Here is a 25,984-nt window from a genome sequence, read left to right on the forward strand (position 1 = left end):
CAAAATTGGCTTTGAGTTTTAGTTCATAAAATTTTGTACTTGTGAAATATGACTAAAATATAATTAGATTTTTCTTGAATATGATTGTTTAAAATAGATTTTAAAGGACATTTTGTGGAAACATTACTTTCAATAAATGTTATTATATAGATTTTTCAGGTTGTTGTTAATTCCTATAATTTAATTCCTGTAAAATAAAATTGGAAATGCATTCAACATTTTTTGGATATCATAACATGTATTTCTTGTTTAAAAAAAAAGAACAATTTGGGTTTATTTAATATTTTCTATTGGTATACATTACGGAAAAAAATGCCCAAATATTTTTTCCATTGAATGTACTGCAATAGACCTTTTACACAACAATTTTTGAAAAAAACAAAACAAAAAAACAATGGAATTACACTGTTTCTGGCCCCAAAAAATATGACTAAATACATCTATTTATTTCACCACATTAAACCTTACTGTATGAAAAAAAACACAGAAACACACAAATGTCACTATAAAACATTTGCAAAACTGCACAATATCAATTTCTAAAGAGAAACCTAGCACGCAACAGATGAACAAGAACACAAAACCAGACGGTAATCTCGGGGCTGCTCGGTGCAGGATTAAGAACACGGGTCAACATTGACAGCAGCTGACGAGCAAATATTAAAGTGGTACACGGTGAGCTCTGCCAGCTGAGGTACACAAATGTCAGGTGTAAGACGGGTCTAATGCAGACCTACAGCTGAATATCCTCACAAGGGGACTGAGCATGTGCCAAAAATAAAGGCTCACAGCTCCAGCTGCCAGGCTAAAGAGATTGACGCAAGAGGATGTAGGCGGAAAAAGAGAACAGGAACAATATCGGCGCTTGAGCAAATTTGGAGTTGTTCTATTATCAGATGATTGAGTGGTCCGAATGATTGAGCCATTTTAAGAACATTGACAGATGGGGCACTGGGGAATTAAGTTAGAAAATGTTGAAAACTGAAACCTAATTTCATTTCAAGGTTAGAACAGGGAACCCAGCAATGCACTGGAAAAACATGGTTGACATGCAATGCGTTTTGTCAGCAACATTTTGGAAGCAAAAGAAAAGAAATTCATTATTTTAAAGTAATTAGATGTAAAGTGTGAACGTTCATGTACACAAAAATTATTCCAAAAAATAAAAAACAAATATATATTAGGTAGTAGTTTATAAGCTAATGAAAATAAAATGTATAGAATATAGTATCAATAATATAGAAACCAACATTAAATAAATTTGTCTTGCAATGGATATTTTTTATTTCAGTCAAGTGTTCCTGGTTACATTTTCAATGATCACAATTTTCCTAAAATCCAAACGCAAAATTCCCATCAAAAAAGCTATATTAATATTGTTTGATTAAGCAGAGATATTACAATCAACATGAAATATTTCAATTGACAAAAGATTTAAAAGAAAGTTTTGTTGTTGTATAGTTGGAAAAAGAAGAGAAGGCAATAAATAAAATGTAAAAGGTTCAAGCTACACTGTGCCGCCCTTTTAAAAGTTTATTTTCCAACGCACGCACGCCGACAATGTGTACTCATCAAGTTGGCAAAGCCTCATTTAGTTATTCACATCACACTCAAAGTCTAGTGTTTCCTACAGCCTGAAGGCAGTCACTTCATGCTGACTTTAGCACTGCGCCACATAATTCCTCTCCAGTTCCACTGCCACAACTGATAAACTGAGATGACAAAAAAATATATATTTTACTCACTCTAATCCTTTGAAACTTTAATTAAAGACTGGGGAAGATGAAGCATTTTTATTATCATTGTTCACATACCCCATTTGGCCTCAGCCACCATGAAAATTGAGCGTCACAACTGTTTGAAGCATTTTCCCAACCCCTCACCACCCCAATCTTTCACGTCAACAACGATGGACAATTTGCCATGTGAAGATCAAAGACGAACAAATTCTTGCGTGAATGAATTGGAATTGTTGATTTGCTTGCATGAGTCCGTTTACACAACGGTTTCCTTTTAGAATCAATTTGCACACTTCCAAAGTCAAACATTCATTATGTTTGGTTGACTTCTGATTCCAAAAAACAAAAGTAATAAGATAGGAAAACAATTTCTTGAGCAGACAGTGTTTTTACTTTTTCTATAATTATGATCTCAAGGCACAACTAAAGGAGAGGAGATTCTTCTTCTTGTCATCGCAAAAACGTATCTGTTCAACCTTTTGATGCTGGCAAGAACGAGCTCTAGCGAAGCGTGTTACACGACTAGTGTTTAGGCGGATGTCAATGTCCGAAATTTGTACTACAGTACAGGTAAACTGAATTTCGAGGTTTCTAACAGATCATATACAAATAATCTCTGGAGTGTCTGACCAACTATCAAGAATGAAATTATGCAACCAATTCCATCATTTTTTTTATTCTGCCCATTTCTGAAAGTGTGTCAGTGAGTGATCCATTCTGCGCTAATTTACATAACCACCCCCACACCGAATTTCTACATCGATGACATGATCAGAAAATCAAGAAGCCCTTTTCAACTTACGACAAAGTCTAAAACACGATTACTGTATAGAGAGGCACTTGACGAGACCCACATCCTCCACGATTGTGAGGCCCCTGATACCTTGTTGAAGTCAAAAGGTAAGCAGAGCTGCGGTGATTTTGTTGGACTTATTTCTATTAAAGAGCACACCTGATTACTTGATTAAGTTGCTTCATGTTGTGTTTCACCCTGAGTCCATGGGCCAAATACAAACAGTAGTGTATGAACTGCTCCCTCCACAAATAAAAGGGCTGCTATTCTCAGAGGACTTTTTATAAGGCATTCTGTCAATTTGCTCTACACAATATTGCCCTTTTCCTGCAAAAATAAATCAGAAAGGCAAGCTAGCTAGGTGTTTCCCATATTTTTTATTTTATTTTTTTACACAACAGTTGTGGACACGCGTGGCTATGAGCAAATGCGCCTAATACATGTCAAGCCTAAGCGGATATGAAAAATAAGTGGAGACAACTATTGAGTTGCCTAACCCCTCCGGGTCTCCTTCCTCGCTCACAACTTCCTCGCCTCCCGCCTTCCCACAGACCGTTATCCAATTAGGCGATCCTCATTGCTTTAATCAATGACGACACGGGCACACTGACATGCTCGCCACACACACACATGTACGTGCATAAACTAAACACCTGTTTTCTGCAAGTATTGAGTTACTACGGCGATACAGGATGGGTTGTAGGGAGTGAAATGTAAACAGATGTGACAGGAGCAGGTCCTCATTTAAGTGACATGCACGTGAGAAAAATGGGAGGGTGGGAATACCCACGTATATGAAAGCTAATAAACACACGACAGATACAGACACACAAAAACGCACGCACACAAAAACGCCGCAGGGTAGTGAGTGCAGTAAATCATTTGGATAAAGCTTTTAAACAGATAATTCGCCGGGAATTAAAATCTAGTTGGGAGGCTCTATTGTTATCGGCGCCTGCATTGTTACAAGGTTATTATGCGGTGGCATGTTGCATTAGTAACATTGTGGAAACGCTCGCGGGATGGCTTGCTATTTTACATACAGTTGAAGAGCCATTGTCGAACACCGTCAGTTTCAATTTTCCCGTATAGAAAATAATTCAAAGTACATTTATTAACTGCTTTAAAAAACGTTTTAACATTCATAACTGTCATACAAGAACAGAGGTACCTTAATTTACAAGGGCCTTTGGGAGTTAGAAGATATCGCTCAATTGATGTTTTGCTTTGAGTCGCAAGGACCTCCAAGTATGTCGTGTGCAGTCTGGCATATAGCTAAAACTTCTCCAAAAAAGTTGGCAGGCATGCCTGCTTCCGCAAGCTGGTTAATTCCACACTCAGATTGTTTTACTGTAAAACTAAACATTAAACAAAGATAAGTAAGCATTGTGGATTTAACCAAACCACAGAACTTGGACGAAAGTGCGCTTATTTAATGCAACATCTAATCTGAAATGTGATAGATAGGCTAACCAAACTAGCAATTATATTGTGGCTATTCTAAACCTTTAATCAACTGATATTTTAACACAAAGGGGCGACGATAAAATTACACCGAGCATATAAAAATATTCACGGACATACATTACTTTTTGCAAAAAAAAACAACAACAAAAAAAAAAAAAACGACTGATCACTTCAATATCAAATCTATATATGTTATAAAGCGATATTGATTATACTGTCTCCTGGTGGCCAAGGCGTGCACACCAGAAGGAGCAGCACAATGATCATTGAATTAAAGCATCAGTCCTTCCATCCATTATCTGATCGGCTTCTCCTCGCAATGGTTTAAAGAGAAGTTCGCCACTTTAGAGTAAAAGTTAAATAAAGAAAAACTACGGTACTCACCTTCAATTGAAGATGAGGGAACGTGCATAAATTATATGTAATCACTCGCATTGATCAGATAGGTTTCCTGCTGCATTGTTACTAGCACACTTAGCCATCACTCTTACACTTCTGAGGTGAGACCAAAAATTAAAAGGGAAGAAAAAAAAAAAAAAACAAGGCAGTTAATCCTTAAAATACTCAGTGAACTGAATTCTCGTGAGATTTGCGGAAGCATTGTAAGATGATTTAGTTTGACTTCTGAGGAATATTTTCCAAAGAATATTTTCATCCGGATTGTTTGATGTTGGAGGTTCCATGTTATACCACACATTTTCCCCCTATCCAACAACAACAAGACTATACTGTCCAAACAGAACTCATTTATGCAGAATTTCCATGTATTACACAAATAATAAACGGACAACCAGGACGTAGTACAAGCCGTACGTTTGTCTCGTAACTCTGCTTCTGTTTGGTCATCCCCTGACCCACAAAGACAAGTGTTTGCTGTTGCCAGTGAGCCAAATACAGAGGGGCAGGCCATCAATGAGACTGACAGACAAAGTGGCGGTGTGTTCAGCACCGGGTAACAGGGAAGAAGGCCAAGCTGCATTCACTGTGCAATCCATAAATGTGACTTGCTTATAAAATAAAACAACATTTGGTGTGCCTAAATTCAAATTAGAAGAAGTGCATGACGGTTTGTTTGGTTTTTCTTCATTTTAAATCTACCTTGGAAAGAAATGGTGTGGAAAACACCAGTAGCAGTAAAACTATATAAATAAAGTAAGCTAATAATCTAACGTTATATTTTTTTATTATATTTTTAAATTAAGCAAAAGTTACTTTCTGTATTATCTGAGAGTAATAAGGAAAATCTGATGGAAAAAAAACACAGCAGTCTATAACTACAAAAATTAAGTTGTATGCATTCACAATCTGAGAAGAATAAATTGGCCATGTTATCAAGGGGTGAAAAAATAATTCCTGTCGGTGTTGAGGGACACAATCAAAAAAGAAGTCAAAGAATTATGAAAATTAATACAAGTTGACAAAGAAAAAGTGATCCTGTTAAGAAAAACTCAATCTTACGAGGAAAGTATGATTTTATAAGAAAAAAGCTGTTCTTCATGTATTGTCTGACTTACTATGGCGTGGTGATAAGATAAATTAATAGTAATTGTCTTTTTAGGAGAATGAAGTGATTATTCAAATATAAAAAAAAAAAATCACCATCGCTACGCTTCTTCCAAATAAAGTCATGATTTAAATACATATAAAATTAATAAAATAAAGTGGTTTCACCACCAAAAAAAATACTAATCTAATAAAGGACAAAGTCCTAATTTTATGAAAAAGATATGCTTCAGATTTTGTCAGGGATATTATTGAGGAGTAATAATCGTCATTTACTGAGGGTCTAGAGAAAAACAAATCCTCTTATTGCCCTTAAAACATCAAAAAGTCAACATTATGTGAACAAAGTGGTACTTTTCCAACAATAAAAGTCAACTCTACAATAATAAAACTGCAATTTCATGGGAATAAAGTTGTAATTTTATGAAATAAAAAGGTTCAGAGTCAATACCACACGAACCTTTCTACAAAAAAAGCGAAATTACCAGGATGATTGAAACCAAGCCACAGAAGAAATCTATATGACCTATTATTGCAATATCACAGTCATTTTGGAAAAAAATGTTACATCACAGCTTTTTGTTAAAGGTGATAAGGAAAATAGATGAGAATTTTTTAAGATTTTGGCCCTGTATCACATCGGAATAGCTTTACCCCTGTACTGAGCAGCGCAGCTTTTCTACATTCAGAACCAAAACAAGAGCCATCTGTGCTAAGAAGACAGCAGGATGAATAACGTTTTTTGTTCACAAATCAGGCGTTGACATGAAGCAAAACACGAAGCAAGCTTTGCTTCAGAAATGGAAATGACTATTTCGGGAAATGTTAATATAGTTTAGTTTCTTCCATTTTTGCAGGCAGTATGTGGCACTACAGGTGGGAAAATGGTTTTCCTTTGGCTATAAACCGCCATTCTACACACAAAAAAAATAAGAAAATCAATAAAGCGTGGGCAGTAGTGATTAATTATAATATAGTGCGGTAACACAAGCACAGCCTCTCAAGGCTGACGGCAAACTAGTTGAGACTGAATCAGCAGCAGCAAAACAACAACAACGTAGAGCTCCGTACCTTCTTGCACAGCCTGGAATGGGTTGTTCCCGTCCACGAATTCCACAGAGATGGTTATCTTCTCCGTTTCCAAGATCTCATTGTTCAGGTTGAGGTCAGCAACGGCAAGGCGGAACACCTCATCGTCCTTCCGCGCCGACTCGTCGAAGATGGCGCCTATCGACAAACAAAAAGAAGGGGGTGAATTCTTTCTGAACATGTTTTTTTTCTTGTTTTTGGGGTTGATGTGTTGGAAACAGAAGATCCATAAGAACATACAGTACATGTGAAAATTAAACTGCTTTCCTTGTGGCCTTCCATTGCTTCCCCCGAAAACCACAGGACCACTGATTGTGTTAGACGAAGCAATGAAGTGCAGTGACTGGAAAGTGTGTGTGCGTGTGAGTGCAATTGACTGCGGGTTATATTAATAACCAGAAAGGTTACACTCACTGATTAAGTTGGCAAAGCTGTGGCTGTAATTGGTGTTGTATTGCTCAATGAGAAGTCTCACACGCTTGCACGGCAGAGCAAATTGCTGCGAAATCCCACAGCGGATAGGAAGATAATGATTTTGGATATGATAAATGAAAATCATGCTAAATCTAGAAAACATTAGATCACTGAAATGGGAGGAAATCTTCAAGCAAATCTATGATAATGCTGAGCTTGAAGCTAATCCATGTCTGATGTAAATACGACTCAGCAAAAGACTGCTCAATGTGGACACAACTGAAATTTACAGAAAAATGTGCAACTTTAAACCAAAAACATGCATTCCTAACAAGGCATTAGTGCGGCGAGCATCTAATATAACCATATTTATAATTTTATAAGTACCTGTCATTGGTGCAACCAGTAAACGGCCAGCAGCATCTCAAAACGTCCACACTTAACACACAAGTTTCCTTTCTTTGTGGTAATACGTTTCTTCCTTGACCATCACGACATGTTTTTGTGATTCAAAAATAAATACTGGACAGTGCATTGTACGTGGAGCTAATTTGTCTTTTCGTGTCACTGTGTGAAGAAGGTTGTTTGCCTATAAGTGCCGTGTAATATCTTCAAAATATCCCAGTTTTGTGTCGCTTGTATCATTGAAGCACTTTATATTGTTCGATTGTGTCCGTTGCATGTTCAAATGTTACCATAGTGTCCATATACTGCTAGCAAAGGTACCGAAAAATACACAGCGCATTTGCATTTTATCACGCAGCCCCACCGCACACCCTTTTACACACCCGTCGATGAATCATTGCCGGGGCGCGAAAGGTAAGGACAGTCCGCAGATGAAAAAAAGGTTGGGTACCACTGGTGTAGATTACCTAAACTGTCACTTAAACAGTTATGATACCGCCATGCTTAGCCTCAATCAGATTCTATTTTCATTATTTTTAAGTGACGAAAAAAAAAGCAAGTATTGAACCTGAAAGGTTCCACTACATAACGAGTACCTGATCCCGTGACCTAATTCACTTTGCACTAAATGTAATTAACCTTCAGAAAGGACATCTCAAATTTGAAATGCGACTGCAGTTTGAAGGCAGCCGTAAACTTCAAGCCAACTGCTGCTTCAACAGAAGTTCTCATGAAATATGCATTCTTCAATAATGGGAACCATCAGCGTTTGGCAACAGTAAACACCTTCACACTGACTGAGTATTTGTTCTTTTAATAATAACAATGCAATATGGATGAGTCGTGACAGTGAAATTGCTCGGACCACGCTGCGTAGCAACTCGGTTATTAATTTGTTGTAAATCACACATCTGCTACCTATTGGCTGACACAGTTGCAGTGCCATGTCACACACATTGTGGGATCAATTTTCCCATCTTCATTTTGCTCGTCAGCATATTACAGCAAAATACCAAAAGAAAGAAAACACCCATTCGCACAGTTAGAAATCACTTTGCACAAGGAATTCAAATAGAGCCCAGGGTGTCTAAGTTATTTTAGCTAAGAAATATTGATCAAACGTCGGCTGTTGTTCAAGTGTTTTGGTATTCCTCCTCCTGTTTGTTCTTTGATAAGGAGCAGAGAAATAAAAGGGTTTGTCCTTGAGCGGTTTCAAAAGCATTTGGCTTGCCAAAAGTGAAATTAAAAGCCACGAGCAGGAGGAGGTGCTGTCAATAGGAGGAATGTGTTTTTGTTCAACATGTATTAATTTACTGCCTACCAGAAACGTTTGTGTGCTTGTCAGCTCAATCACCATAACACTCAACAATATCAAACGGCTGAATAATTTATCTTTGTAGATTAAGATCGTTGAGCAAATGAAGGAATGATCATGAGCTGAGCTTTATGCACCCGTTGTATATCAGCACAAAGGACGCGCTTCTCAACTTAGAGACGGCATAATGAATAGATTGGATTTCGGTTCATTAAGAACTTTGTGGTGCCAGACTGTGCGGTTGTTGTACCTTGAAGCAATGAAGGCATGGTTGGATTTTATTGTAGAAACACAAACTACTGCATTTCATCCATCCATTTTATACAGCGCAGACGACTTGGAGCCTATTCCAGCTGACTGAGCAAGACGTGAGGTAGTTGTACACCATGGAGTGCTGTCCAGCAGGGTATATTTAAACTATTTACAAACTATGGCCGATTTAGAGGCTTCACTGAGCCTAACTTGGATGTTTAGGGAATGTGTGAGGAAGCCTGAGCACAAGCATGGGAAGAACATGCAAAATCTACATAGGTAGGCGTGAGATTACATTCAAATTCAGAACTGCCAGGTAGACTGCTTATGCTCTAGATCAGGGGTGGGAAAACTTTTTGATTGGCGGGCTACAATGTATTCTAAAATTTGACAGAGGGGCCGGACCAGTAGCAGATGGATGGAGTGTTTTGGTAACCTCGCCTTGTCGGAGAAAAAAAAAAAAAATTTAATTAGAAATGAAAGTAAACAAAAGCATTACAACAATATATATGTCTTTGAAAAACCACAGTATTTACAAAATAAAACATTAACAATGTTTATTCATTTCATTTTTTTCCAAGTGCAGCGGGCCGCACTAAAACGTGAGGCCGCCGGGCCGTAGTTTGCCCACGCCTGCTCGAGACCGACCTCAACCAAATGCCACTATCATCATGTAATCTGGAAAAACAGCGAGTAGTATTTCTTATAATTATAAACACTATTGTTTACATGCTTAAAATATTTACTGAAACTCCTGAGCACATTTGAACTATACTGCTAGCCAAATCAGCAGCACCATGGCGCATAGACTGTTTTAAACTGTTTTAGAAACAAGGACCCTGGCAAATTTAGATGAGCATCAAGTTTATTCTTTGCGAAGCTGTCAATGAAAACCAAGATGGTGGCCTTCTAACTTCAGCCGAGGTGATTGTGAGTTCAGATTTTTTTCCCCATGTCATGGTCGCAGGCTGCCCTTGGTTTGTATCCCTAAAAGCCTCTCCCCACAAGAAACTTTTCACTTCACAACATGATATTTGCTAAGCATGTCTCATATCAAGAAGACTTGTTGGAAAATAAGTCTCCCATTTTGGCGTGAAGTGGCTATTTGGAGTCAATTTGGGCATTTTCAGGGTGCTTCAAAATGAATGTGTCCCATAAATTCCTGCTTCCCTTGTCAAAAATCATAGCACGTTGAAGAATATTCCAAAGACGTGCTTGTACAAATATATAGGCTTCCCTTCATTTGTAGTTCCAAAGGTACATTCATGAATCTGGAACAAGTTGTGCTGAAAGTGGAACCAATTATATTTTAAGACTTTGTTTTGTTTGACGAATAAAAGCGCAATGATTTGGAAAAAAAATTAGTCACTATTTTTGATTAATGTAATTTTCATCAAATTGAATTCAGCCAAGTCAGATTGTGATTGTGAGATAGATAAAACACCATTTTTGAACGCACATTTTAATGCAATTAAAAAATAATTGCGACTTGAGTCGTCGTGTCTTTGAAAGAGGCTTATACTAATGAGCCTTAATTACTCATAAGCATCAGTCCTGACATCAGCTTGCCTTCCAAGAGCTCCAAGGGAAACCCTCTCCATTTCACCCGATCTCTGTTGAGTACATCAACTCATCAGAATTGTTGAAATTAAATAAATATTTCTCTCTCTGTTATTTCCCAATGACAACTATTTTTTACATAACCTCTATTTAACCAGGAATGCCCCATTGAGTTTGAAACCTCTTTTTCAACTCAGTCCTGCACAAGAGGCAGCAAACTGTATTCAAGAGCAGTGAACAGAAAATGGACCCCTTTGAACAGATGTGACTACTTTTTTTTTTTTTCTAAAGCGCTAAAGCACCGTCTAGTCCAAGTCCACTTAGACGGCATTGATGTGATATAGATCACCAGACCACCCGTTTTGGCAATGTAACGCAACCACTTGGATAGTAATATGTCAAGAATGTCGACAGACAAGACAAGAATGATGACAGACACGTGGACAGAGGGTGATGTACAGCAGATTGAGCAGCAAACCAAAGAGGTTGCTGTCTTGGATGGATGATGAAAACCTGCCGGCTGTAGAGAGAGAATATGAATGGACAAGGTTTTCATCCTGTAAGCGTCCAACGTCAACAATACTGGAATTGATAGGCACGGGGAAAGCAGAAAAGCCAGCGGAGGAGCGCTCAGAATCCATGAAAGGGCTACATGGGGATGGGTATTCGATTAATTCAGTGTCAACAACTCTGTATTGCCGTGCCATTTACGAGCAAGACTATTGATACGACATTAAATGTTTTTAGGCTGGCATTACACTTTTTTTTTTTTTTGCTCTCGAGTGGCACATTTGGGACATGCGTATTGGCCGAATGGAAAAAAAGAGGTGGGCGGGGCTCATGGTATCTGATATCTTATAATATAACATTGAAATCAGGCCTCTTCCAAACATGAATCTTCCATCTGTTAATGTGAATGTGGCATAAATGTGCAAGAGAGCTAGAGAATATCTCGTCATTGAGAGCTAGAAGTCATCGAACATTGTCATAAAAAAAAATAAATAAATAAAAATGCTGAATTTTTATGAAACATCTGTCGGTCATGGAAATCCACTCTATGCTGCGTAAATCAATGTTTAATTCACTATAAATAAATAAAAACAATAAATTCACGATAAATCAATTAATATAGACCAACTTGAAATGTTTGAAGTAACAAAAGAAGTCACCGCTGGCAAAAATTTCCCCTCGACTGATGTGAAATTTCATTGCGTTTTTACCAAAGTAATCAAAGGAATATTATTTGTACTTGTACTTAAGTTTTAAGGCTATTTGTTTTTATGACCCATACACTTGAAGTTGGCTTGTACTTTGACTAAATGGGACCCGTAAGGAATTTGTTCAAATTGCAATGAGGTCTCCTAGACAGATGGATGACGCTTGATTGCGAAGCTTTGATGCTTATGTCTTCTGTGGGCGGAGTAGCGTGTCATCGTCAACCCAGCCGTATTTCTTCCCAAAATAGGGAGAGTAGGAGTCAGGAAATGGTGTCAAAACGTAAGGGGAAATTAGTTTTAAAATTGGGAATGCCCGCTTAAAACAGTGATCCCAAATTTGGAAACGCTGTCAATAAGTTGTAAGTTAATGAACAAAACATTGCGATGATAACACATAACTTGCTTTTACAGATCGGAATCAATTCATAAATAGGCATTTTTTTGTTTTATGTAAATTCAAACAACTATTTTAATGAATCCACTACTTGTTGGCCCCTTGTTAAAATTGTGTCTTGTCCAAATTCTATATACATTTAGTTTGCAACACAGCAATATGTGTACTCGGGCCAAATGAGAGCATAAAAAAGCCTGTCCATCCCTCAGTATATTAATGAAGAAATCCCCAAGGTAACCTGACTGGTGCAAGTGAGAAGTTTCTCCTTTGCCACCCATTCACCTTCTTTCATCACGGTTTCCTACTTTAATTTGACCTATCGTTAAGGAGGCGAGCGGCCAGGAGGAATTTCTAGTCATAGTTCACTCCGCACCCTGAGTCCTTTGTCATGCTGTCACCATACCTACGCCAAGGTCGTTGCTATTGCTAGAATGTCTCTTTTCCCCCAAAGTAGCACAGCTCTGCTTTGTTCGCACATTGCAAAGCACTAATGCTGATAGACTTGGCTTTGCTTCCTCCCACGCAAATGAACTCTTGGTGGATGGACCTTGCACCTTGTCCCCCATCATTAGCCAACAGCTCGAGCAACATCTGAAAGTAACCAATTCAACTAAAGGCCAGTCGTCATTCAGTAAACCAATCACAGATCCAGTTAAGTAAAGGACGGACAATTAAAGGCTTTGTTTCTTAGCCTGCTGTTATATCGGCTAGCGGTCAGTTGTGCGGGTTCGAGTTGAGGCAGCAAGCCAGAGGATTCCTAGATGGCAGTAAGGCAGGCTACACGGAAAAATAATCCCATTTTGAGCCTCCTTCTGACCAAAACCAGCAAAAGCCTGATAATCTGAAGGCTCCAAAGATTATCCTGACAGATATTCCTGTGGTGTGAGTGTTAAGGCTCATTCGTTCTATACATTGGATACCACACACAGTGGTTTTTGTACTCTGAGTTCATGTGATCCGTGTTTTAATCCATCTGGTGGAAGATTGTCCTTCCAGACTAAACAATGTTTTACTAGATTCTGTCTACAGTCCATCCATCCGACGATTTTCTGTTCCACATTTCCCATTACAAGGAGCTGGATGTATGACTTGGGGCGTGACAAATTTTTAGGAAAGTGCTCAATTAAGCAATGCCGGATGTGGATATTAGTTGAGCTCATGTGCATGCGATGTGGTCGTGAGGCGGCCTAAAGTTCATCTCAACCTACTCAGCGAAATGGGAAAACGACAAAAATTGTCACTAAATGCATCAAAAGCGCCACTATCAACTGTGCATACTTACTTGCATTGGGCATGTTCATGGAGAAGAAGAAAGAAGAAGAATGAGGTGAAGACGAAGAAGGAGATATTAATCCACTTTGGTTTGACGAAACACTTGACGTTAGCATCTCTTCCGCGGCGGCGTCCTGCACGGATGTGTTTTTTTTTGTGTGTGTTGCCGAGGGCCTAACGGGGTCAGGGGATGACATTTTTTATGAATAAGGCCGGAGGCTCGAGGCCGGAACGGTACCTAGGTCGCGGCCGGAGGGCGGGGGGACTGACCGTTAAAAAAGGCTCAAGTGCCCAGCTCTGCCTAAAACCAAATATTTAACATGAGAATTGTTTTGTCAACCCTGGAATTTCTGCTTCAGTTCTCATTTTTATTCCATCAATATGCCACCTCGCCTCCACGTGTTAAGCTTTTCTAAGATTTCTTCCTCCTCGCCTTTAATGCAACCCACCTCCCTTCTCTTGATTCTACTTTTCTGCTTCATAGTTTTCTCTTACATTTATTCATTTCTCTCAAGCAATCTTCCACCGGGTCCTCAATTTCCTTCAACAGGTTTTGTTCCCCTCCTCCTCCTACTCCTCCTCCTCCTCATTCTCCTTGCTTTTTTTATACACTGCTCTCCAGCACACAGTCCTCACTTTCCTGTTTCCTTTCCACACTGTTATTTACACAAGTGTCATTCTTCTTCTCATTCTCCCAGCTCAAAAGGTCTCATACTTTTACGTTTCATGCTAAAATGATTTGTGCTTTACTGCACATTTAATTCAGGTGAAAGTTCACAGAAGTTTACGAGCGATTAACATTTGCTTTGAGGAATCATGGAGATGTTTTCTACAAATGAACATGCTAAAATGTTAAGTTGCCAGAAGTGACATTGCTTGCTCTCCAGAAATACTGTACATGCAGAGTAAACACCATCTGATGACGTCAAACAAGTTTCCTAATTCCTGGAGGTATTTCTACTGCTGTCAACACGTTAGGACTCTGCCGGAGAACGCTCTGGACACGGGGGAGAAATTATTCCAAACATCCTTTTCTCTAAATGCAAAAGTTTCTTTGTGCTGGCCGGCGACCAGTTGCGGAGTCTGTGCTCCAAAGTCAACGGGGATAGGGTCCAGAAGAGCACAAACTACACATTTGTTTCAAAAGTCAACAAAATGAAAGGCTGACCGGGGTCACAAAATGGATTAAACTCAAAGCTTCCACTACCGCTGTAGTTTATTGGGATAGCAAATCTAAATGGTTTGAAAAATAACAGGAAGTGATGAAAAAGTGGGCAGGAACAAACGACAATATATTGTTACGTTTCCCAGCAATAGAAAACCCGGCACGGATATAAACTACAACGCTCACTGATCAATTCAAATCCCTCAGGCATCTCAAAACACACTTTTGAAAGTGAGACGCTAACTTTAGATGTCATCGGTTCAAACATTGAAAATAATGTGCAGGCTTCACGCTGTGCGCCTGTATTCCTTGTTCCAAGAAACCAGACAAGTGTACTGTTTGTGCAAATGTCATGCTTACATCCCAGCGGTTTTAAACTTGAGTCTTCTATATTAATGGACTACTAGTGTTTTCCATGCCTATATTTACAGTTTACCATTTAAAATTCCCTACGCGTACATAATTTAGTTACATCACCACCAGAGGAATGGGAACGCCGTCGTCAACCAAGCACCCCCATGTCAAAAAAATTACATATACTGTATACTTAACCAATAAAGGAGGTGTTGAAAATGTATTCTTTTAAAAAGTTAGAGATGGACAAAATAGCTAATAGTCGATAAAAATGATTGTTAAAAATGCTGTAGATTGTGTGAAATGCGCTGGTACTGAATCCCACTGCGATTGGACCAGCAGAGGCGCTGTTGATTCAGCCTAGCAAGTTTGCTTTCCAAAGAAGCCCAAACTTGACTACAGAAACTTGTACACCCGTGCAGGCACTCCTCCACACACCGCTTCTACTTAGTGCAACCCTGGCATCAAAACGTGAGTTCAGACTTCCACGAACTGCTGACTTAAGAACAGCAATATGTGAAAATATTGGCACATCAATACTTCTTACTTATCCTCTCAACCCACATCACTGTAGCCTGCCTTTTCCCTTTCATCCATGACCCTCTTCTCTTACTCCCATCATCATCTCTGTATCCTCATCCGCTCTTGCCGCATGCTCATGTCCTTTCCGCCCTGGTAGAATCATCATAGACTCTGGGGACCTCCGGACATAAGCAAATCAGTGTCTAAATAGCCATCTTCCCTGACCTTGACAAAAGCAGCAGAAACTGCGACTTAAGAGAAATTCACTCAAAGCTCGGCTTACCAAGAAATACAGTAATTTACAGAATATAACAACAAACCCAAATAGAAATGTGTACGCCCACAGGCATGGAGGTACTGCTCATATTAAGGCCGTCTGTGCATAATAGACAACAGAGATGTGTTTGAAATATAGATATGATTAGGGAAACGAATGACTAGATCAACATGGCATTCACCTTACGCCTCGCTCTCTCAAATTAACTTTGACTTTCCAATTTTCTTTTTTCTCATCTGCCCACGCACTCACACAGAAGTGCAGCAGAGTTGTCCTCATTTTTCTTACGTCTTGGTTTACCATCAGTTCACAAACCATCACACTCGTCCACCAGCTTTTAGCAACTCTCAGGTTACAGTGGAAACTCCAAAGTGGAACAGTTTGGAGTTCCCGGTCTCAAAAAGTCAAAAAGAAACTTCAGACCATCATCAATCATGGCGTTGGCAAATTGAGACGTCAGCGCAGTAAGCATCTCAAGGATTACTGCTTTTATTTGGGCTTTGTTGTGAATAGAATAGAAAAAGAATAGATTCAAACGACAAATGTAATGATAGGCATAGAAATGGAAAAATAATTTATTGCGACACGGCTTTTGACTAATTGACTATCCAAACATTCATAGAGCTTGGGTCTCTAGGTGAGCTGGATGCACCCTAGAGAGGTCGCCAGCCACTCGCGGGGGACGCGTAGACAACCATTCACACTCAAATTTAGACTCCTCAATGAACCAGAAGTATATTTTTTTTGGGTGTGGGACGAAACACGCAAGCTCGACGCAGAAAGTGGGCATCGAGATTGGAACACTGAACCTTAAAATCGTGAGGCAGTTATGCAAAATGCTCGTTCACCATGCATCATTACAATTCACTAAATGTCAGTTATATCAATAAGTTGCCAAGCAAATGCTACGTTAAATACACTTGTTTCACACAGCATATCGTTTATTTATTCTTCCAAGGCCAAGCAGTTTCAAACAGATTGTGTTCCACTTCGGACGTGCCGACGTGAATGTGTTTCACATCTCTTGTGTTCTCTTCTCAGTAGTCTTCCACTACCCTCAACTACAGGTACTATTTATTACCAATGTACACAGACAAGCCACCTTCCCGATGAACAGCGAGTCTGTTAAAAAGTCAAAAGGAGCATAATAAAACTCCATCTGCAAACTGATTAGCAAGGGGAAGACCGAAGGGAGTCCCCACATATACCGTCGGAAACTCCATTGAGGACCATTTTTTTCCCCCTGTGTTTTAAGTACGGGTCAGGAAGTCTTGACAGGCTTGTAATGAATAGTGACATTTTATTAATTGTTCGCTGGTCATTACAAGGGCACGACAGGCTCCTCCGTGAGGACATAATGATGGATTATAATCATGACATCCCTCAGCCACTTTCATCCAGAAAAAAATTAAAAGCAGGAGGCAATAGAACAATGGAATCGTGGCAATAAAAGGAGAAAAAGGACATCCATCCATCCATTTTTTTCACACGACTTGTGCTCAAGGTAGATGAGCGGAGCATACGCCAGGTAAGTATGGTCGAGAGGCACCGTACACCATAGACTGGTCTGCAGCCAATCACAGGGCACATACAGACGACCATTCACATTTACACCAACAGTGAGTCTTGGATGAACTTAACATTCATGTTTTTGGAATGTGGGAGAAAGTCTGAGTACCCTTGGAAAACCCATGAAAGCTCAGGGATAATACAAACTCCACACAAGAAAACTGGCAAAGATTTGAACCCTTATCCTCAGAACTGTGAAGCAGCTGACAACTACACCAATGTCATGCCACTCTTCCCACATAAAAATAGCAATAATTGCACAGATAGGCTGCAATATTTATTTATATACTTCCTTCTTGCACTGCATTTTTCTTCCTCCATAGTACCACAAACTGAATTTATGCGCACTACATACAAAAGTCATTGAAAGCCAACAAAGATGTAATGCAAGTGGGGTGAAAGCACACAGATACTGAATGGCATATTGTTATTTTCAAATCAGGAGGATCCATTAGATTTGTGTTGTTTTCCACGCTTCGGGCTTTCTGGCACAAATGTTTGTAGCTTTAACATTTTCCATACTAAATGTCACTCCTGCTTTTTTTTTTTTAACAAAATCATCACCACTTGAACACATACATTGAGGTGGCCCTCGACTCATAAATGAGTTCTGTTTCTACGGTGGTGGCGTAACTCGAATTTGTACGTAGACTGGTCGAAGCCTATAACAAAAATATATAATAAAACAAATATATGAAACATTTCTGGGCCATAAAACAATAAATTGAAAAAGAGTAAGCGTGTGACCTTCATGAACTGAGGATACTGTATAATTTGTCATATCTTTGAATCTCGTGAAACATTATGCAAGTAATATTAAGGACAGTATTCTTAAGGCAGCCTTACTTGGAAATACAAGAGTATCACTGGGACTTGTTGAGGGCTTTGGGACTGTTGCTTTAAAGCAGCAGGGGAATAGAATGCACTGTCCACAGTATGAATCTCTTCACACTCTGGACTACGTGCGAAAAGGCGGTTTTCGAGCAGAAATTGTGTGTCCGACAGTATACAGTATCATGTTGGACCTCTTTGCCACTTAACAAGTGTGAGGGTAGGACGGTGGTGTCAACTCTCTCTCAACTCTAATTATAAAGCACTTTAAGACAACCACTGCTGTTAGCAAAGTGCTGTACATGGAGCAAAAGTAAGTCATACACCAGCTAACAATAAAACAAAATGATGAAGACAGTAAATGGCACAAAAATAGCAAAACCAAAAATCAAGTCTCACGCTCAGTGAAAAGAAAGAATGATAATGAGTTTTAAGATGAGTTTAACATATGGAAAGCCAGGGAGCTTTCCTAACATTTAGCGGCAGGTCATTACAAAGAGCTGGACGGGCAATGGAAAAAGACTCGATCCCCTCTTTTGCTCAGTCCTCTGTACCTCTAATATCGTCTGGTACACAGACCTGGGGCAGGTACGTAAGGGTGGAGGAGTTCAGATTGGTAAAATGGGGTGAGGCCATTTAAAAATTTGAAAACAAAATAATAGAATCATGAAGAGAACTCGAAAATGTACAGGGAGCCAGTGAAGAGTCGCCAGATTAGGAGGTATGTGCTCCTTCTTACGAGTACCAGCATTTTGGACCAACTGGAGACACTTGATGGAGGATTGGCTGACTCCAAAATAATGTGCATTACAATAATCCAGACGAAATGTGATGAAGGCATGAATAACTATTTCAAAGTGCTGTTGAGAAAGGAGATAGCCAGCTGCCTAAACTGAAAAAAAAAGATGAATTTAACAACGGCATCAATTTGCGAGTCCAATTTAAAATCATTGTCCAATTAAAGACCCAAGGTCAAGACTGTTGGCTTTAGATGAGGAGCCAGGAGGCCCATGTCAGCAGGATGAGGAATACAAAGGCGATTGGGACAAAACAGACTGCTACACATGCTTAAAATCTGCTAAATCCATCCATTCTTGCGATCATAAGTGGCAAACATATGGTCTACATCTTTACTCAGTTATCCTTCAAACAACAACTAGAAACGATTCAACTGCATTGCATAGGAATGGATTAATTTGGCTTAATCAGATTTCTTCGTTTGGTGAAATTTGTGATTCCGGATTTGGCATCGTTAATACTGTATTAGTTTAACACGAGTGTCATCCACAGGCATTTTCTGAGCAGCTCGTTCAGGGTAAAAAAAAATTAATAAATAAATCAGTGTCAATTTGGGATGTGACTTTCACAAAAGTCACGGTTCGGTACGCACCTCGGTATGGGGGTCACGGTTCGGTACGGTTTCGGTTCAGCAAAAATCAACAAACAGTCTCAAAAACATAAGACTAGTTTTTTTTTTAATTAGTTTGAACAGATAGCAAGTTACAATTCAATTTGCTATCAAACAAAAACATTCTGTGTGTGTGTGTGTGTGTAAGTATATATATATATATATATATAAAAGGACAAAATATAATAAAAAACAATTCGGGTTATTCATAAATAATCATTCAATAATAAACAGGTAAATACTCTTTCGTGTATGGATAGACTGATGGGTTAGTTGCTTTGTATAATTGTTGTTTTCTATATGCCGATTGCTCCCGTCATTTGTTTAGCTGTCTGCTTTCTCCAGACTGCTTGAAAGCAGTGGGGATAAGTTGTTGGTGTTGGGCAGGTTATTTATTTCCACCCCAGTAACTGGCATATTGGGGTAATGCCGTCTTACGTGTGTTAGCATTTTTGAACTATGACCTGCAACATACCGCACAGAGGTCGAACAACGCCGACACGCTGTTCTTTTCGTTCGGTCCAACACTCGCACTCCGTCGGGTTTGGCATCACCTGGGAAACCGAAATATTTCGACCACGGCTGATTTGTATAGGGTTGATGGCTCCTCTAGTGTCATGTTTTTATGCGCACTCGCCACTTTTCGTCTTCATTTGTTTTGATCTATTTCTTCTTCTACCAACAAATGTGGCGGTTGCGTGATCTCGGGTGTTTACTTTTTTTCCCCCCTCAGACGTGTTCGTCGTATGACCGCGTGCACCGAACCGTGAAGCCCGCACTGAAACGGTAAGGGACGAATACAAAAAGCGTGACACCCATAGTGTCAACACATCTCACGCTAAAGAATATTTCCATGGATAAAAAAAAATTATAAAGTAAATAAAAAGTAGTGCTTTTGCAGACTTCGGGGAGGAAAACGCTCAAATATGGCCCAACCGTTGGTACGAGTTTTGTTTCATAACTTCAACATGTCAATCTCAATTTTTTCTTATTTCAAAGCTTCATCGAGATTCCTAATTGGTTTTCGTCACGTTTCACATCACAGCCACGAGTAAGTGGATTGGCAGAAATCAGTATCGATCACACATTTAAGATCGTGATCTAGCAACATCTCTGAATGTACAGTAGATGCCCCCTTAGAGGGGTCTTCACCTCTGTGAGTGCAACTTATATTTCCCGTTCGTTTTGGTCTCACGTCAGATGAACGTGAATGCAATTCCAAGAAGAGTTGCTCTCTGAACATTGCCATACAGTGCCAGCCAGGAGTTCAAATGAAAGCGAGATCTCAACAGAAGCTTTTTACATGCAAGCACACATGCACGCATGCTCGCACGCACGTACGCACACACACTCCAAGTGGCTCTTGTTTTATTCATCACCGCAGCAAGGTGGGTTGCCCCTCTGAATTCAACGCCCACAGAGGAGCATTCAAGAGATGTAGGTGGCAGGTTTCGCGTCTTAATGTGCAGGCGCACTTCTGACTGGCTCTCTGTATGTGGTGTGGAATAGTGAGTCACTACATGTGACGCATCCCAAAGCCAACAAAATGTGTGTGTGTGCACGTGTGTGCGTGCACGTGTGTGTGCATGTAATACAATGGAATCGATAACCTTCGTACCTAGTTTATCGCAGGTTTGAGACACAACCACAGTATAGGGAGTCCTGGTCTTAAATTAGTTTTGACTGTGTATGCTGCTTAACCCAGAGGAGGGAATACAGGAAATAAATCTAAAAATATGCTAATCAAATGGTGTCGAACCACGAATATTCAGGGCTTGACGGTAGTTTTAAGTTGTAATATCACCATTCATGACTAGTAGGAAGAAATGGCTTTGCTGCAGTCTTTTACTGCCCGACACTACAACGTAAGTGGAATTTGTTGGTGGATTTGGATGTAGGACCAACATAGTACCTTAGCAATACTAAAATTTTGATTTCTGTCAAAAATGTACAAAATGAGGTTACTCACTGTTTATCAGTTTTGTGCCAACCATGAATGCTAATGTTTATGTAAGCGAGTCCTTGCACATGTGATCACAGTATGTGGTTATTTTCTTGTTGCCGTCAAAGCCTTTGTTGTTGGGTTAGGATAATTATAATTTATAAATACATTTAGAAATGTATGATTAGAAATTAAACATTAAAAGCATGTAATTGTTAAGACATTTTTCAACTGTATGATTATTTACCATGCTAACATTCTACTTAAAACATTGCCTGTACAGTCAAAGGATTTCATGGCGAGATTTAGGACTCTGGAAAGAAATCATTCCACATATTTTTGATCTCATTGGGAAGTTCTGTTTGGAAATCCTACCAGATTCCACCGCACAATGGAGGCGTTAGTCATTATGATATTAGAACCACATGCAAATTAGCTCAGAGGGCTCTACGCTTGGAATTCCAATCTGCTTTAACAATCTGTTTTGAGCGTTCCGAGGGTTGGCATTCATATCATGGGGGCTTTGATTGAATCCTTGACATATTCCTCAAAAAGAGCAACAGATTTAGTCCAAATGTTCTCCCTTGAACTTGTCTCATGAAGTAAGGCAGCAGTTATAGGACTCAGTGCTAATGGAATTTGTGCTGTTTCACATACCGCATGCTAATCTTGACATTTCATTGGCCCCCACTGAGCATTCTGCAAAAGTGACAACTTGAAGATGCCAAATTCCGCCTTAGACTCTTCAATAAACTACCCTGTCGTGTTCTTCTTTCTCGCCTCTTACTATTATTCTCTACCGAACACTACAGCACTTTTAAACAATACTTTTTGTCTGCACATTCCGTGTCAATTGATGCGGAGTTGAGCATTCGAGCACCGCTAGTAACTTTCTCCCTTAGTGATGACATTACATACTTCATACACAGCACAGCAGCTGGTGTCTTCAATTATGGATCGAGGATATTTTGTTTGGACGTCGTCGTGGTTCTATCGAGCAGAATTTTAAAAGACTGATGTCGAGGCATACTAGGTAATACCTTAGAGTTAATGAGCCATGATTCACACTCTGTAACGGAAAGTGGTTAGGTAAAATGCATGAAAATACGACACATTTTCTATTCTGGTCAATGTACCCACATATTTTTTCTCCTGCAGAAGACGAGAAGGATGAGCTGTGGGCTATATGGAGGTTAATTGCTGGATTTGACACCCATTTTTCCTTAGAAACTATTCTTCCTAGAATATATTATACAAGCTCCATTTTTTTACAGTAATACTTAACTATACTCATAATTTCCGATCTACCTATTGCAAAAAAGTGAAGCGTGAAGAGTCTGACTCAATAAACAGGCCATTGCGATCATTGCCAACAGCACAGCAAATATCCACATTCCTGTTCCATCTATTTGCATTAAAATATGCCTCCATTCTGCCAAACATTGTTTCCTGATAAGATGTTTTTCCATTGAGTGTGACGGTGAATCACCAGGTGCACGGATTTAAGTTGCTGATTGTATTTTTTTGTGATTGTCCAGTTCAGTCGCAATCGGGCGTGGTGCTTGCAGTGCGATGGGCCCTATGGATAGTATTGCACAGTTGTTGCACATTTGAGTGTTCCATCCATGATACAATGCCCGTAAACAGCGTTGTTGTCACACTTTTGTATTGTACTGCACTGACAGCGAATAGGGAAAGAATTACCGTATTTTCCGGGCCATAGGGCGCTCTTTAAAGTCCCTAATCTTCCCCAAAACAAACAAAGCACCTTGTAAAGCGGCGCGCCCATTATGTGGACTAAGCATCACTCGCGACTATCAACCCTTTTACTCATTGGGCTGTTCGGAGTGCATGTTAGCACACCCTGCTGGACAAAGTCTGAGTCATCTATGCTTCTAATTGACCGTGACTTATACATTATGTGACTATGGTGTTTGGCTGATGGTGTGGGAGAAAGCTGGACAAAAGGGCAGCTGTCCACAATGTTGTAGTCTGTCTTATCATTTATGTTATTGCAAGCAAGAAACCTCCCAGGTTTAGACAACAGACTGCAAAAAGCCCAAAGCACAACATGCACATCTCTCTAAACAGCCATGTGATTGGCTGAGTCTGAGTGGCTCTCAAGAAGCCATTGCTGTCATTGGCTAAGGCTGAGTGGCTCCCAAGAAGCCATTGCTATAATCTTTTTGTGTTATTTTTATTTCTTTTGGGTATATTGATGGCATGAGAGAAACATGTTTTGTGTTAATCTTATTTCTTTGTTTCATTGTTTGCTTGTATGCTGAGTTTTTTTGGTTTTGATTTGAAACCGTGACTCTAAGAAGTGTGGTGACCAGTGAAGTTCCTCCCCTGACGTTATTGCCAAGATACCTTTGATTGGTTAAAGTCATTGTTATTGGCAGTGATTCCTAATAGTTCCATGACATCTGTCATTGAAACGGGGTGATACCTCTGGCAACGATCCTTTAGGGGATTGAGTCCTGGTAAGCTGGCATCAGCTAGTGCGAGCTCGGGAGCGCGAGCAGCCGCCGAGGAGCGCGAGCAGCTGCCGAGCTCGGGAGCGCGAGCAGCCGCCGAGCGAGCGCGAGCGCCTTGTAGTGCGGCGCACCTAGTATATGCAATAAATACAGAAATAGCACCCTCAACTGGTGTTGCGCCCTTTGATGCAGCGCGTCTTATGACCGTAAAAATACGGTAAGTCAACCGAGCAATTCACCACCTTCTGAAATAGTAACAGAGCTGAGGCAATGCTGAAAGAAAATGCCGGAAAGACTAGTAAAACTGTGATTCAATATATACTCTCCTTCCCTGTTGTGTGTTCCCACTGCCACAACAGAAGCTAACGCTAACATTATGTAATCATCTCGTGTAAACAGCATCAACATTCAATCAGGGGTAATTAAGTCAATCCGGCATTCAAACACTTCTTGTGATAGTATCAAAGCGGTAGCATAGCACGGATTCTGTTTGACATTTATCACATTCTGTGGTAGTTCAGAAGTAACACCAGATGCTGGTGCTGTTGCCATCTAATCATCCGTCGGAAGGATGCTTGCGACAATTCCCTACCGTCTTGCTGACTTTGTATTCGTCATTGTTAGGAGTCCGTTTTAATCTAAGTTATTAACTTATCTTCATACTTCTGTGGCAGCTAATGGTACCTTAAAAGTAAAATAACTTGGGGGTAAACCCGTGTCATGGAAGATACTGCGTTCAACTCGGAAGCCACGATATTGTAACTACCGTATTTTCACAACCACAGGGCGTATCGTATATAAGGTTGCAGACTCAGCTGTGTGTACCTTTACTGTATTAAGCACGTACAAAGGGCAGCATATTATTAGGCCCAGATATGTCAAGACATGCCTTCACACTAAAACAATAGCTAGTATGCATGCTAAAATATTTTGAGAGAGGCAGCTATGAAAGGGCAAAATTGAGTTCGTCACATGTCATTAGCAGTTCTGCCGGTGCAAAGAACGCCTTAGTGATAACACAACCAGCAGTGGATCAAACGCATTGCCATTAACAGTATGTGATCACACAATGTCGGGGGAGGGATGTCACTAGTCAATACAGTCTGTACAATCAGTTTTACATCAAAACCAAAAACCAACATCAACTGAACAGCATACTAGCAAACAATGAAATAACCAAAACAAGGAAGAAAGAAATACAATTAACACAAAACATGCATCTCTCATGCCATTCATATCCTAAAAAGAAATAAAATTAACATAAAACATGTATCAAGTGATGCAAAGCATTCTGGGAGTCCTTCAGCCTCAGCCAAGATATGGGCCTTTAAACGGCACCTTATGGTTGTGAGAATACAGTAGGTACATTTTTTCCAAATAGATATCTTAAAGACACAAGTCATAAAGTGTCATTAAGAAAGGTACAGCATTCAGAATGTCCATGTTCTAATTGGCACCTAGTCCAACTGGCTTTCTGCCACTATCTGACAGAAATACCATTACAGGTAATGAAGAATGGAAGAATGACTACATTTTTTATAGCAAGCAATATTTATGAGCCACGCTGCATAAGAAATCATGAGATATTTGATGCTAGGCTTCTCAGTACTGCACATGTAATTGAGTGACACATAGTCCTTAACACATGAAGCATTACAGTGTGCTGCCAATCTGGAAAGCTGTTCTTTTAAAAAATAAATAAAAATACAAGCTTAGTCGCTGTTGTGTAGGCTTACGTAGAGCTCAGCAGGCAGCCGCGTCTACAACATGCATATCACATCGCAGCCGGTGAACATGAGGCAAGCTCATGTTGTGATCAAAGCTCCTTGTCAGGAGAAGGTATGACGTTTGTATCCTTAATGCAATGTCGGAGCAGCCAATTAATGCTTTTCTGACTAAGATTTGGAATCATTTTGTAGGTGAAGTGAATTCCACAACTAAACACCCCAAATACACGCTGAAGTCAAACGGTGGAGTTTGAACCACCCTCTTGATCGACGTCACTTGCAAATGGGTGGT

The 25,984-nt window shown here is 39.7% G+C and overlaps 1 protein-coding gene across 6 annotated transcripts in view; it reads right to left on the reverse strand.

Moving 5' to 3' along the window:
• Nucleotides 1–25,984, reverse strand: part of grid2 (glutamate receptor, ionotropic, delta 2) — a 444,752-nt gene that overhangs the window by 354,100 nt on the left and 64,668 nt on the right. For all 6 annotated transcript variants that reach the window (XR_015843122.1, XR_015843125.1, XR_015843126.1 and 3 more), the window contains exon 2: nt 6,574–6,729. Coding sequence is in view for 2 of the 6 variants with exons in the window: in XM_088295450.1 (XP_088151576.1) it covers nt 6,574–6,729 (156 nt within the window). In the remaining 4 variants the exon portion in view is untranslated. The remainder of the gene's footprint in view (nt 1–6,573; nt 6,730–25,984) is intronic.

This window comes from Idiotropiscis lumnitzeri, chromosome 1, assembly GCF_059441095.1.
Source record: "Idiotropiscis lumnitzeri isolate Australia: NSW breed Sydney's pygmy pipehorse chromosome 1, RoL_Ilum_1.0, whole genome shotgun sequence".
Classification (NCBI taxonomy): Eukaryota; Metazoa; Chordata; class Actinopteri; order Syngnathiformes; family Syngnathidae; genus Idiotropiscis; species Idiotropiscis lumnitzeri.